The 16,511-nt window shown below is 39.8% G+C and overlaps 1 protein-coding gene across 2 annotated transcripts in view; it reads left to right on the forward strand.

The window, feature by feature from the left end:
• The window catches only part of rap1gap2a (RAP1 GTPase activating protein 2a), a 101,569-nt gene that overhangs the window by 64,858 nt on the left and 20,200 nt on the right, over positions 1–16,511 (forward strand). For both annotated transcript variants that reach the window (XM_028571137.1, XM_028571128.1), the window contains 2 exons: positions 8,592–8,676; positions 16,253–16,288. In XM_028571137.1, the coding sequence (XP_028426938.1) occupies positions 8,592–8,676; positions 16,253–16,288 (121 nt within the window). The remainder of the gene's footprint in view (positions 1–8,591; positions 8,677–16,252; positions 16,289–16,511) is intronic.

Genomic DNA, 16,511 nt, shown 5'->3' on the forward strand with positions numbered 1-16,511 from the left:
AAAAACCCTCTACTGGTTGAAATCAAAAGATTTTAATCTAATCACTCTAACACATAATGAAATAGGAACACTCTTTAGATGAAGAGAAGATGCACTAATTTTTTGTCAAACACTACAAGTGTGCAGAGCATTTGCAAATGACAAAAAAGGAAGAGTTGTGCATGTTACCATGGAACACCTTAGAATTATATCCAGGGGATGTGAATTTGCTGACTATATTCTAAAATAGAAATTAATTTCAAAAGAGAAATTTAATGACATCTTTTCATCTGTTGAACCAAAACAGAATGGCATTTCTTTCAATTACGTGTTTTTATTACATTTTGTTATTCAGATTGGGCTGCTATTCAGGTGCTGACTGGATCCATGTTTATGCACCTACTAATGTATTATAGACACCTAACTAAATAAAGTAAATTGACTATCAGCCCTGCCAAGCTACCCATTAAAGTGTGATTAACTGTACAGAGCACAACCCTAGACAAAGAAACAAACATGATTTAACCCGTGGCCTTTATCAGTGTCTCCCTGCTTTTTGGATGTAAGTATAGGTACATGTCTATCAGAGTTCTCTTAGCACCATTTGTGCAGCGAGGGCAAAAAACAACATTTCAAAGGTAAGACACGCGGGGGGTACCGTTAAGTGTATTGTTAGTGTTAAGTGAGTTCAGCTTGCATCACGTTTTCTGCCTCTGTCTGTCCTTTCGTGATGAAGGATGAAATTGCCCGTGTGCCCTTTTGTGCCTCTTCTGCGCGATGGTGCCGCTGTGTTTTAATGTGCTGGGTAATGTCATTTTTCCCGCCGTGCGCTACATTAAATCAATGGGACACACCTTACAAAAAACGTGGAGGTTGTCGATATGACTAGGTAAGATGCATATAAATTGTTACACCCAACACTATTGAAATTTACAGCTATATTTTGATTTCCATGTGGGAACACCGCCTTCACCTGCCTTTTTTTTTATCAGCTCGCTTTCGGGTCTGAACGTTTTCCGCGAAGTTTGCGCAGAGATCAACTGCGCAGTTGGGTTACAGATTGCCAGGTTGAGGTGACAAACGGGTTGAAAATTGTATATGGTGTGTGGATTGTGTGAATAGGATGCGTTTCATTCAAGATCTGGCAACTGGTCAACATTAGACAAACATATTGGTCCAATTATTTATAAAGGAGTTTGGGCCATGCAAATTACGGGTAGCCTGACAAGCCAGACCCACATCCAGATGTTGGGTCTGGGAACTCACCATTGACGGGGCTCAATCCGAGGGGCGGGATAAACGGTTGTCTTTCAAATTCCCTCTACACGCAATAGGATAGCGCTACAACCAGGCAGAGCAAGGAAGTAGGTAGCAAAGCTAGTTGATAGTTTAAACTTTTGCCGTATCCGGTCTGCAAAACTCCGAACACATCTTCCTTTTTTAAGAATGACTTCAGTGCCGTTCTTTGTTCTTTCTCAAAGAAAAGCTTAACTCCAAGTCTTCCAGAAGACCACTGTTCCCAGCAGCAGCAGCCATAAGCCCGCCCACCGACTCTATACACGATGTGATTGGCCTGACCAGAGTTTGGTTTTTCCAGCTCGCAAGTCAACGGAGAGTGCCTAGAACCCCTTGCTGCAAATTAAATTTGCTGCCGCTAGGGTGTGTCTAGATTTCTAGGCTAAATTACGGGAGTATCCAGGGAGAAATAACAAACCGAGAGAAACCCGGGAAACGGGAGTGTTGGCAGGTATGCTCTGGAAGGTGATCTGTGGTGTGTGTGTGTGTGTGTGTGTGTGTGTGTGTGTGTGTGTGTGTGTGTGTGTGTGTGAGTGTGAGTGTGAGTGTGAGTGTGTGTGTGTGTGTGTGTGTGTGTGTGTGTGTGTGTGTGTGTGTGTGTGTGTGTGTGTGTGTGTGTGTGTGTGTGTGTGTGTGTGTGTGTGTGTGTGTGTGTGTGTGTGTGTGTGTGTGTGAGTGAGTGTGAGTGTGTGTGTGTGTGTGTGTGTGTGTGTGTTGTTAAAATGGATTTTAATCCGTCACAAAGAAGTTGTGATGGTGATAATGACCAAGGCTGTGTGTTGTTGTTTTTTAAACTTTGCATAATGTAAAATAGGGTCTGAATTTGTGTTTTGTACCTGCAACAAAGCCCACATTCGCACACACACTCAAACACACACACACACCCAAAATTAATTTCCTCTCTTCTACTATATCAGTGGGAAAGCTATATTAAAATGTTATTTACTTCCTCTTCTTTCTGCTTGCCAGATCTGTAGTTGGAGGACTTATTATTTTTTTTAAAGTAGTGACGTTTCTCCCAGAGACATGCTGCTCCCCTCCTCCTCATCACAAACCTCACTACCCGTCTGTCTGTTCCTCTTCCTCTCATTGATAATGAGAGTGTTTTAGGTTGTCTGGCTGGACAGTCTTATCTCCTGTCTGCTGTCATCTTTGTATCTATTCATATCACAGTAAGAGAGAGGGCGAGGCCTAGCGTTCCCACAGGAAACAGTCGGTGACTTAAAGTGCAGTTGCCTCCTAATTATTTCTCCCCTGACCTCTCTGCATATCTGCACATATCTGAGATGCCTGTACTCTCCTGTTGTGCAGCTGACTGACTCATACATTCTATCTATGTGGAGCCCAATGATAGATAGTTGATCGTACAGGGGGAAATAGAGGAAGGACAAGAAGACAAGGTGATGCTGCCTGGCATCAAGAGACGTGACAGCACTGTGATGTACCTTACAATATAACAGAATATTATATTATTATTATAAGGCTTTGTCGGAAAATCATTCCCTTGTTTACTCATTCACTACCCCCTATAATAGACCCTTAATAGTTTACTCTTTAGTGAGAAATAAGATAAGATTTTAAGAATTTAGTTTAGATATTTGTACTTATTTATTAATGTATTCAACATAAATTCCACATGTAGTTTTTATTTATTTCTGTAGCATTATTTCTCGAGCCAATTCACTCAAACTGTGAATCTCATGGTGGCACTAAGAAAAAAGTCAGTCAGCCACTTAAAAGTTTAGTTCAAACATTATATAAGCCTGAAAAATGTCAAATGAATAAACATGTAACTGCTTACATGCAAATGAAGGTTAGCTGATCAAGTTGTTATTTGTGCCCATACTCCATAAAGGTGGTCTCTGTTGTTTCCTGCTTTGTGCAGGTAATTGTTTATGTTGCAAATCTAAATTGAACTAAAAGGGCAACTATGCCCATTTTCAAAATGTGTGCATATTATTGCTATGGTCAAAGAACAGTCCAAAAATATTAGTAAACAACTCTCTCCCAAATCCAAGAACTAGAGTGCTAAAACTCAAATGTGTGATCTCATCAAGTAAATATAAGTATGAACCTGCTCCATAAATCGGGAAAGATTATTTAGTTATAGATGTTATAGATAGTAGAAGTTATAGATGACACTGAGAGCACCTAGGGGAATGTTCTGAGTACATGGGTACATTTTCTGTTATAGTACTGAGAACACTGCAATAAAAAAAAGTTCATTTGGGTATAAAAAAGAAAACAAACATTCTGTGGATCCATAAAATCAGTCTCCCATTCAACATCTATAGTGCAGCTCAGAGTTTATACTTGATGACATCACAAGTTTGAGACTTATTGCTCTGGTTTCTGGCTGTGAGAGAAAGTAGCTCATGTTCACAAATATTGATTGAACTTTCCTAAGCCATGGATATGGGAATTATTAATGTAGGTGGTCTTCCCCCATGTACTTCTTATATCTTCTGTAAAGATGTGTTCACACTCTCGTAACTTAATTTAACTTAATTAAAGCTGAAGTGCATAGTTTCTGTTGCTCCCATGATGAATTCTAAGAAATGACAACAAAACTGTAGATGCGTCCACATGATACAGCCTTCCGTGATCGCGCACAGCCCCCACCTCTCCTCCACACAGTTGCTAGTAGCCAAGGAGGACACGGAGGATTAAAAAAAACATGGTGGACTCTTCAGAAGAGGTAATTATCTTCATTCAAGTTTCGGCTCGCGAAAGTCGCCGGACGGCACAATCTTCTGAACATAGCCATACTGAGAAGTACAGAGAGAGTTGTGTGGAGCTGATAGTCTTAATTAGCTTTGTATCAACTCATTTGGCAATGGCTTGAATGTAAGGGGCGTTCATTAATATCAAAATGTTACTCACTAAAGCTTTTAACTTTGCTTATATTAAGCAACGGGCATCACCTTTCCCACATGCTTCCTGTAACATCAGCCCCTTAAAGTGCTTATCAGAGTTGTGACTGTCATGTCTAATATGTAATGTTGCAGAGGATTTTGCTGTGCAAAGTTTAATACACATCAGGGTTGATGGATCCCACCCTCCACAGCAGGCTGTCTTATGTTCCCTGCCCTCCACGGTCTCCTTCTCTACACAACCCTCATCTTTCTCCTTTTCTCTGTCTCCAATTACTGTTCTATTAATTCCATTACAGAAAGCATCAGTTGTGTAATTGGCAAATTGGCATGAGGATCAGTCTCCTTATCAAGTTTCATAACAAATATTATGCCCAACTGGAAACAGGAGCTTCTTATCCCAGACCCACAGTTTACCCACTCCTTGATCTTACTGTCTCTGTCCTCCGTTCTTTATTTTTACCCTCCATCACCCTGATTTCCTGTTTTTATCCCCCTATCTCCTCTTCCTGTGATCAGTCCAACATGTGGGGAAGTGTTGTACCCTTTTTTCTTTGTTCTCACGCACTCATCCCCTCACTGTATTCTGGCCTGTGCCTAATGTCCTGCTGTCCTAATCTTATCTCAACGGTCTAATCAATACATGAAATAACAGAGATGTATTACCATCTGTCTCTCTCTTTCTCTCTCTCTCTCTCTCTCACACACACACACACACACACACACACACACACACACACACACATACATTACTGGCATCATTAGATAAACATGATGACTGTGTAGATGTAATTACTGGTGAATTAACAATAATTAGCGGCAGCCAAATGCAAGCAGGAGTATAGACATGTTGGTGCACAAGAAATGTACATCTTGTACTAGTTTGATAATGTGGAGCATGATCTGCCCTATTTTTGCCCAGCAGATTTACAACCACTTAATCTTAGCTTGAGGTGACAGAGGCTTGAGTTAACTTTCCTTTAAAGAGCATGTTTATTGTTGTGGATGAAGACACTTTTTTCAGTGGTGATTATACTGTTCTTGGCAGAGCGCCCGGCCAGAGAGAGTTACACAAACCAACACAGCTGCCCTTAAGTTCCCTGCAGCCAGTATTTACTGTGTATTAAAATAATGTAATTGTGTGGCAACCGCTGCACTTTGTCTGGGAAATTTCTGCCATGCATTGTTTGCATCAGCTCAGAGCCTGAGGTTTAAAGTGCTCATATTATGCTTTTTGGCTTTTTCCCTTTCCTTTATTGTGTTATATATCTTTTTTGTGCATGTTATAGGTTTACAAAGTCAAAAAGCCCAAAGTCCACCCCAAGGGTACTTACTATCTTCCAGAGAAAACACTGTTCACAAACTGCTTTACTTCCGTGACAAACGTTGTAACACACGTTATAATGCTCGCCTAGCTGCTAGTGTGGCACACCCTCATACTCTGCAACTGACTAGCTAGCAGTGCTAACCTACTTACTGCGCATGTTCGACTCCCAACTAGGTCTGTCCCAAATGATTATTTTTGAAACGATTAATCTAGCAATTATTTTTTAGATTAATCGACTAATATAACAATTAATTTTTCGATTAATCTAACGATTAATTTTTTGATTAATCTAACAATTAATTATTCAATTAGCGATTGTTTTCCCATTGCTCAAATATTAACAATTTACACAAAACAAATTTCAATAAGGTTCAAAGCTCTATTTATTAAAATAGTTTAACACTGCACTGTTCAAGTAAAATAAATTTTTAGTGCAACCTGAAGCCAGATGTAGGCTATCAATGCAACCACAAAATAAAGTCCCTTTCAGGAGAAAATGAAAACTTATAGTAAACAGATCAAGTGCAAAAAGAGTAGCATTCTAATTGCTTTTTTTAACAGTAGGCAAAATAATGAATAAGCTCTTGCTTAACATCCAAGCTCTTCTCCCTTTAATTTAACTTTAATTATTTGTATCTAAAGGCTGGTTAAGCACTGTAGGGAGGAGAATTTGGACAGTTTTTTTTGTTTCGTTCCAGTGATTGGCACATCTGGGTGATAGTGTCGGATATGCGTTAGCATGTTTTAGATGTATTTCCACTCACATACCCAACAACTGCTGAACAACGCCGACACACAGTCCTTGTCTTATCCACCACTCTCTCGCCTGTAGCCTACTCCTGTAACTTACCCCTGATGACCAAAGTTTTTGAGGCGGGGATGGCATGAGACGAGAGGGCATGACACGGGAGGCTCCAGGCTGCAGCCATACAGTCCCAAAGTTTTCCCAAACTTGCGATCTTAAAGACACCGGCGGGTCCTCTAACTCTTGTAGGTTGCCACCACTCGCCATACTCATCCTTTCATGCTGCTATCTCTGACTCACTCACTAGACCGTCGACCTGACAAAAAACTGCATGAGGCGGAGGAGCTTGGCTAGCTTCAGAGCTAAGGCGGGGCTACAGATGAGGTGTCCCTAGAACCTGTGTATCTAACAGTAGTTCTGCATTACATTAGTTCCACATTACATTAATTAATTTGCACGCAAGTTTTATTTATTTATTTTATTTAGTGACATGTCAAATTAAATTATTTGTGTCGACGCATTTACGTAATCGATGACGTTGACTACGTCGACGAATTGTCCCAGCCCTACTCTCAACAAGATGGAAGAGCAGTGCGATGCCTCACTCTGTAGTTAAAACAGAGAGCTCAACACACAGGGTGAAAAGAGGAGCTGCAGCAATGTGCAGTACAATACAAATATAGTGTTTTTTGAAAATTAAACCACATAAATTATTCTGGTAGAATTGCTATATACAATTATGAACCTGAAAATGAGCATAATATGAGCACTTTAAATGGAATTTTAAAGCCCAGTTGCTTATTTCCTCAAAGCCAACACTGAAGGTATCAACAGAACAGAACTAATAAAAATCTCTAACCAAAAAGTCACCCATTTCTCCTCAGAGCTGACATTAATTAAACAGAGCCCCTCTTGCAGCAAGATACCCTTTCTCTCTCTGTGTTACCATACTTTGTATCTATCTCTTATTACTGTCCTCCCATTGGTCCCCCTTTTAGTCACCCTCTGTAATCTGTGTCTTTTGGCCTTTATTTCACTCTCCTTCGCAAAACAATTATGTTGGTATTGGTATAAATTCTGGATTGCATCCAATCCCAACGTTTTTGCTTTGCTTTCTATAGCATCGGCACATGGCAAGGTTAATGTTTAGGAAAGATTGTGGCTATGGCAAATAAACTAGGGTATGATCAGTGTTAGGCACCTAAAACAATTGATTTCAGGTTAAGGAAATAGCATGGCTATGGTTAATAAAATAGGCGAATGTAATGCGATTTACCCTAAATCTGTCAGACCAGACGACATGTTTCTGTCCACCATCTTTGTTTAGAACTGTGACTCAGTGAATGGTAAAACATGAGAGGCGAATCCGCGACGACCTCCTGAAATTCTGATGTGCTACACTCCAACAAAAGGCTCTCTCAATATGGTTATGGGATGAGATATAGGGTAGGCTATATATGACTAATTCACATCCAACAAGCTACTGGAGTAAGGTGGTAGAAGACGAGAGTAAGGGGAAAAAGTGTTGTTTTAAGTGCTTTCTGCAGCTGCAATGTAGGGTTAGAGAGGGTTTGCTGCTCTTTTCTCTCTTTACTTCTTTGTAAACTTTCTTGATCATATATTCAGCATGACATGTGTCCATTACCACCACAAGTATTGTATCTAAAGTTGTTCTTGTGAAAAACCACTGGATTTTATCAAAATAGATGGCAGATGCTTCAGCCCAGAAGAGTTCAAGTGACCCTGCCCCTCCCATTCAGAAACTTGATATCCTTAGTTATCTCTGCTTAATATGATCTGTGCACTGCATACTTAAGCTGATTATTACAAACGACTAATGTGTTTAGTAATGAATATGTTTTTTAACAAAACATGAAAGAATAAGTAGTGACCACTAAAAAGTTTAATTACAACTAAATCTGGGTTTACAGTGTATGACCTTCTTAATTATGTCTCCTTAGACAATGTACTTTTTTGTGTTTTAAATAGTTACAAGACAACAGTTGGGTTTTTTCACAGACAAAACGTGTAAGTAGGATATGTTTGTTGTTAGTTTCTTCAAGGGATTTTTTGATTATATATATAATGGGGTTATTCTTCAATTATTGTCAGTTTCCTTTGCTCCTTGTGTCTAAGTTACTAAGAGTGCAAAAAGGAAGACATGTGACACGGGGGAAATTAACTTCTTGAAAATGCGACGTCCTTTGCAGTTAAGCTAATGGCAAGCGCAGAACAAGCCATGAATATGTTGCAAGGGTAATCAGAGGGGAAATAATTGTCTAAGATGTCCTTTATCCACACACTACACATATTGGTGGTTATTAGCATCAATCAATCTTGTTTATTCCTCATTTTGTCCTCTTCTCTCCAGGAAACAGGAGCTGCTGAACATTTCCACCGTCCCTCTAGGAGAATGTCCCCCCTCACCGCCTCGCACTGCACCACCGAACATGAAGGTAGGACACACACTCATTCATGTTTGCATGCACACATATAGTGGGACATACATGTGTACACACACACCTAGATATTGATTTACAGAGTTTTTCATTGACATATTTCGCCCCTTGAGACCTTCAGGCCTATTAGAAAATCTATTGATTCTGATTATTGTAAATAAATCTTTTTAGTAAGCAAAGCAGTTCAGAGACAGTGACAGTGAGTTTCTAATAATTGGAATCGGTTCTATTTTCTTGTCTGTGCTCTTACTTGCTGTATATTCTTTTGGCATATTAATAAATAAAATTAGTTAAATAAAAACTCTACAGCTCGGACACCGTGCATGATTTTTTGGTTTTGTGCTATTTTGTATGGCATATCATTATATTATAATCTCAAGGTCATCAAGGGAATCAAAATTCAAGTCTCTGTTCAAGTAAGATTCTTCATAATTTATTTCAAATATTGTATTTATAAATATTTGTTAAGTTGCCTCTGGAGGCAGGGAGGAATACAAGCCAGATCATGATCTAACTTGTTTTTATTGCCCTCATTAGACTACTTTTATTTGCAGTTCTGGTATGACTCTTAAGGCCATTATACAGTAGCCACAGCCCAGCTGGTGCGCGCAAATGTGACGTCATGGTATCGCTGTAACTATTTATACCCGTGCTGGTGGTCGCGACACTAGTTGCAGTCTTCTCCTGAACAGAGGTGGCGCTTATGAGGAAAGGCTACCGACTTTGCTCTTTCTACAAACCTTAGAAGAAGACGGCAGAACTGGCAGCAGCATTGACGTCAATGCTTCGATTTGATTCAATGACCTACTTCGACGGATCAAGCCTTTCATTCACCATAAAAGAACTCATCTTAACCCAGTAAGAGTCCTGAGCATGAGCTCGTTCATGCTTTCTGTTTCCGCTTTGTCACGCGCTGCTGAAAAAAAAGGAGTGGTGCATGACCTCTGCTGGCGCGCTATAAATACGGGCGCGCCAGCAAGATCTACGTCATTTTGACGTCACGATGGCGCGCGCCAGCTTGGCTGCGGCTACTGTAAAATGGCCTTTAGTCTTTGGGTTGCGTATACTATTGTCAATAAAAGGTTGTATTATGAAAAAGGAATTGCAATTGAAGTGGGAAAAGGTTGGAAGCTTTAGTCTCAGTTGGTATCCTGACCACAAATTGTGACGTTCAATTAAATGGTGTCATCCAAGGATTTTGCTGTGACTCTGCAAATTGAAAACAACAAAAACTTTTTTTTAATGATGCAAATTAAATCCATCAGACTGTAGAGGATCATCTTTCTCAGGTGTGTCACACTGATTCATGCAGTGACATATTATAGTGCTGCACATATAGAGAAAGGTTTTTACTATTTATATGAGATTGTAAGGTGTTGATGTTTTCAGACATTCATTACTCACACTGCGTTGCACTTGTTCCACAGCTGACAATTAATCATTTTCCTCCAGCATGATAAAAGAGAGGATACATTTTGCAGGGAGGCAGATTAGCAGGCTGATATACAGGAAATAGATGACGGCTCCTGCAAGAGGGAGCCACTTTCTGCAGTATGTCACCTTGAACTAAGCCATCATTATTGAATCTGAAAACATCACTTAGGGAGATAGTACAGAGAGGAGGGCAACGGAAAAGCAAAGTTTGCTCATGGTGAGAAAGACTTACTGAAAATATGGTCAGGCCAAGACAGAAAGAGACATTATAATATATGAGAACATTTATGAGAGGTATTACTCAAGTCAGAAAGCATCAATTGAACATCAAACATCAATTCAATGTGTGGTTGATCTCTGGTAATTATCAATCAGCAACCCACAATTTGTGAGCTAGAGTGGTCAGATATGTCAATGCGGTAAAGAAGTTGTGTAACTGTAATCACAGTCCACATCAAATCCATCAAAAGACTGTAATGTGTATGAGGGAAAATGTGTTGAACAAACCACAGATGATGATGTGCAGTAGCCTAAACATTTGAGTAATACACTACATTTCTTCAAAAACATTTGTCCTGCCGCTTAGATTGATAAGCACTTGTTAATTAAATTTTTTTTTTGGTTTAATCATGGTGTCTCATTTGCATAACCCTCACAGATAAATCATGTTGCAGGTTACTACAACATAAAGGCAGTACAATTTGACAACAACCCAAAACATCTTCACAAAATGTTAAAAATAGTGCCCCAGTATCAGGCTATCTAGTCCTCTATTGTACATTGTATGTGCTGGATAATGCACTACTCATTGTAATACAAAATGCTGTGTGCAGAGACTACATGCTGTTGCTACACCGCGTAGTTATTGGCATTGCTGCTTCTAATACAGTGGCCGTGAAGATGAGTGTCCTGGGGGGCCACACATACTGCGGCACGCTACTGTGTGCACTGCAACCGTATGATCTTTCTGAGGACATTTTGTCTTTCCTTTCTTCTTTACAGTAAAAGGAGTTTTTAGGTTACGATGGGTGTTTAAGCTTGGAGATCAGGTAGCAGTGGTGGGTAAACATATATGCCGTAGTAGACAGGGTTAAAGGGTAATTTAGTTTTTTTTTTTAACCTGGGTCTAATAGACTGATGTGACCAAAAATCTTTGAAATTGATCCAGTATTGAGCGAGAATGCAGTGACCGTCCATCGCAAACGGGGCTGCAGTGTAACCTAATGGAGCTATTGTGCACCCTCGATTTTTGTCCACTAAAAGTGATTGGTTTTGCCTCTGACAGGCTCAGCTTCGGGTGAGTCGGGAGAAAAGGCTTTCCGGGAGTCGGTTGTTTTAGAGTAGGCTACAGAAATTAGGTTTGTTATCCAAAAGATTCTCAGTGCCGTGTGGATGAGGTCATTATAATTCAAAACAAGACACCCAGACACACAACACCTTGCCCCGGAAACTGAAATGCACCCAATCGGAAGGCTGCCACGTGGCATCAAGCCGGCAAAGGTAAGGAGCAATTGGACCAATCCACCCCACAAATCTGAAAACCTCAAGCAAGAGTCAATGATCCTGAGTAGACAGGGTATAGATCTGCAAGGTTCGTACACAAAAAATAATGTGTCGTCCACATAAAGCATAAGTTTGTGCACTACACCTCCTACCATAACACCCGGGAAGCCGGAATACTGGACACATTTCAAAGATTTTTGTTCACATCAGTCTATTAGACACTAATGCATAGGCAAATGGCGCCCAGGTTGAGAAAAAACGGATTGACCCTTTAAATTAGGGTTAGGTAATACATGGGCTTAAAGACAGTCCTCACAGTTGTTGGTATGTGTGTGTGTTAGGGGTGTAAGAAAAAATCGATACACTTGAGTATCCATATATTTTATTTAGCAATACTATATAGATTTTCAAAAACACAATATCGATTTTTTTTAGTTTACGTGCAAAAATATTCATGTGAGACAGTGGTTCACGTTTATGTTGTGTTTATACCCCCTACCGCTAGATGGCTATGCTGAGACACACCACTAGTGTCCTTGCCTAACAGTGCCTAGCAGTGCCTGACTTTTTGCTAGAAGCTAACATTGTAACTATGGCTAAACTTTGGCCTACTTTAGCATATAAAAATTTGCTCACTAAGAACCTGTGAACCACAATCCCAAACTGGCAGTTTGATTTTCTGTGTACTGAATTGTTTACCTAAAGTAAACTTCTTTGGCTTTTATGCATATCATGTCTTTTTTTAAATATTAGTTTTTCTAAAATTACACTTTAAAAAAATCCCAATACATCGCCTTATGCACAGTATCGAAATATATTGCAATATATTGAATCGTGACCCATGTATTGTGATACGTATCGTATCGCCAGTTTCTTGCCAATACACAGCCCTAGTGTGTGTGTATGTGTGTGTGTGTGTGTGTGTGTGCCACACTTTGTAGTGACTCACACTATGCTTAATACTAACTGTCAACCGCTGCTGACACAGCTAAACAAAACGTAGACATGGCCCACAAGGTGACATAGTGTGTGTGCGTGTGTGTGTGTTTTGTGTCGACACTCGAATAACCTGTTCTGTTTTCACATAAGATTCAGTTTGCTGTGTGACTTGACTTACCTGTTCAGGCTTTAGGCGTTAAAAGATAAAATACACATTAAAAGCGAGTGATAGTGAAGTCCCTTTCCAAAGGTAGAAGGGTAGTAAAAAGAAAAAGTAGGCAGAGACATCAGAGGGCTCAGATGTTTTACCAGCTAAGGTAAAGTTTTATTGTTAAGTTAAGTCTGCATTTTGACTGAAAAAACAACCAGACTGTCACGGTCTGTCTGTTACTGTGAACAATTTATTATGTAATGTTTTCAGATCAAAGTGTGTGGTTTAATGTGGAAGTTCACCTGCATATCAATTATCCATTGACTTTAGGTAGCAGCTCACTCAAATTTTTTTCAAAATTGAACAGTTTTTTCTGGAAATGCCTTCCATTCATCACTTCACTGCTCAGCGGCAGCATGCTGATTACCTTGTAAATACATCATCAGGCCTACTGTGTAGAGAACTTAACAGTAATGTGCTTAGTTTGAAAAAGCTGGCAGAAGAACAAGCACCGCATCTCTGAAATCTCTACAGTTTACATACATTTTACTCCCACATGTGAAGCATTTCACAACTATATTTCATAACCCAGGGACCAAGCCAAAGCAGTATTGACTGATGTATTAAATACAGATGCCAGCCAGTGTTCCAGATATCTGACAGAGCTGTGCTATAAGGGTGTTTGGGTCTTACTGTACATCTGATAGCTGTAGAGACCAGAGCTGCCACCCCAAGCTCATCCCTTCATCCATTCATCACCTTTTTGACCCAGAAAAGGAGTTGTTTTGTGGGCAGGAGAAAATATTCTGTCCGGTCATGCTAGGACAATGCTGTCTTTGGCTGAGGTGCAGGTATTTTGAATAAGGCTGTCTCAAAATTTTGAATAAACCTGTCTTAAATAGAACTGAACTGCACACTAAAAACAACGAGTGGCTGTTGTGGATATTAGGGCTGTGTATTGGCAAGAATGTGTCGATACGATACGTATCACGATACATGGGTCACGATTCAATATATTGCAATATATTTCGATACTGTGCGTAAGGCGATCTATTGGGATTTTTTTGAAGTATAATTTTAGAAAAACTAATATTTAAAAAAAAGACATGATGTGCATAAAAGTCAAAGAAGTTTACTTTAGGTAAACAATTCAGTACACAGAAAATCAAACTGCCAGTTTGGGATTGTGGTTCACAGGTTCTTAGTGAGCAAATTTTTATATGCTAAAGTAGGCCAAAGTTCAGCCATAACTACATTGTTAGCTTCTAGCAAAAAGTCAGGCACTGCTAGGCACTGTTAGGCAAGGACACTAGTGGTGTGTCTCAGCATAGCCATCTAGCGGTAGGGGGTTTAAACACAACATAAACGTGAACCACTGTCTTACATGAATATTTTTGTATGTAAACAAAAAAAATCGATATTGCGTTTTTTGAAAATCAATATAATATTGCTAAATAAAATTTCGCGATACTCAAGTGTATCGATTTTTTCTTACACCCCTAGTGGATATAATAAGAGCATGATATCTGTGGAACTCTTGGCAGTTGGACTCATCAGGACTAAAGAATAGTGAAAAGGAATAAACAATTAATGACAGAAAGAAACTAAAATTTAGCTCGTTCCCATTTAATTTCTTTCTCCAAGCTTTCAATTAGTGTTTTTGATTAAGTTAAATTCACTAACACTCCTTTAATGCTGAAGATAACATGATGAGAAATGGAGGCCACTGTTCCTGTCTGTGACTTATCATCATTGTTGTCAATGTGCGGATGATTGTGTCCATGACTGTACATGAATATGTGTGAATTCTATCAGCCAATGAGGCTGCCGGTCAGGTGAACAGCCATGGGAGAAGAGATGCAGATCTTGTTGCTGGGCTAGAGAGGAGATACTTTGAGGCAAAACATGCAAAGAGGTAGGAAAGGAGAAGAAAGGGGGAATAAATCAAAAATATAATTGGGAAGGAAAAGATAATCGTTACGAGAGGAGAGAGGACACATTAGGATTGTGAAACACTTAAAGGGACAGAACAAAGTGCAAGGACAGAAAATACAGACATCCGGGTCCTGTTTTAGATTGACAGGGAGGCAGAAAGACAGATAGGTCTTGCTTGTCCCTGCTCTTGTCTGGTCACTGCAGGGGACGTACATGATGATTGAACACGCTGTCAGCACTACAGGATCCCACTCAAATAGTGCCAGAACAAGCTGCATCAGTGTGTCTTTAAACTTCCATGGTCAACAGTGTGTGAGGACATCTCGATAGATTCAAAGAAGAAAGAAAAGGTCAGGCTGCAAAAACTGCTTTTTAGGAATACACCTCCTCTAGTGGTCCTCAAATAATCCCAGTAAAGCATAACACCACACACACAGAGGGACAGAGACACACACCTCATGATAACATGTGCAGTTGGCTGAGAACACATGCTGACTGCCAAAGTTGATATCTAGCTAGATATAGGCAGCTGTGCTCATTGTTGGTCTGGCTGTCAGGTGTTGACACTGCATCGGTTTACAGCACCTTGAACTGGTTAATATTAACTCCTTGATAATCTCTGTATGTGTGTGTGGTTCTGTATGCAGTGGTAATGCTGAGTGCAGGTAACCAGTGTAGGGTTGTATGTTTATTTTTTATTACAGTTGTGCTGTTATTTATAGTTTATTACCGCTAATCACAGTCATTTAAAGGGCTGTAAAAACGTTTACGGACTTTCCTGGTTAAGGAGCTACAGTTTATTGGTAAGGCATTTATTTCCCGGTTCCTCTTGCTTTGTATTTTATGACGCTACTGAATGTGTAGCACCCATACTCGTGCATTTATAAACGTGATATTGGATAGTGCATGTTACTGTGAGGTATTGGCTGTCAAAGTTTTTTCAAATAGGTTATAGTTTTATCAAGAAAAGTGGGTCTTTTTCATTGGTAACATCATGATTCAACAGCAGTGTACTGTGTAGCCATTTAAAGAGGAAGAATAGTACTGCTGTCGTAGATTCTTTTGTACAAATGTTTTCAGGAATTTCTTCCTTTAACAGGAAGTCAAGTTTGGTGTCATGAATTGACATCTTGTGTAAGTGAGTGCGTACTGTTCATGTGCACGCACACACTTCTATGGTCCAAACCACCCTAAACACATTGCGTTTTCCACATTATACATTTGCTGACATCTGAGCACAAAGACACAAAGCATGTACACCATTATCACCCTCACAGCTTGTTTATGTGTCAAGGTGGATTCCCCGGAGACAGAGACGTGTAAATGTACTTGAGGATGCATGTGTTTTTGTGAGCGTGTGTTACTTTCTGAGGATATGGTTGCTTAGTTGTGTGTGCATGTTGTTGTGAAAGGCTGGAAGTCTCTCCGCTGCCCTGCCCTGTTGGTTTTGCTTTGAGTTTTGAAACACTTATTTAAAGTGTAAATTAAGGGCAATGACTCTGCTGTTGTACTGACTAAATATGTATATGGTGTTAGTCGATTTTTGGTACTCTGAAAGTCAAAGTTACAGCCTGTTTTATATGTATTGTAATCTCCCTCTGTCTGTTTCAGTCTGCAGAGTTCTTCGATATGCTGGAGAGGATGCAGGTATGACATTCTTATTCATTATTTCCTTAACTGTAAATCCAGTTTCTTTCCTTGTATCTCTTCCTTATTTCACAACCTCTGTTCTTTCGCTCTCTCTCTCTCTTTGACTAAGCCTGTACCATTGGGCAAAAGTTGCATATGTGCATTGCAGCATGTTTGTGCCATCAGGAGATTCTTGCACTGAGTACAACTTTGAACATACTGGGAGATAGAGTTTGTCCTC

Source organism: Perca flavescens, chromosome 3, assembly GCF_004354835.1.
Source record: "Perca flavescens isolate YP-PL-M2 chromosome 3, PFLA_1.0, whole genome shotgun sequence".
Lineage (NCBI taxonomy): Eukaryota > Metazoa > Chordata > Actinopteri > Perciformes > Percidae > Perca > Perca flavescens.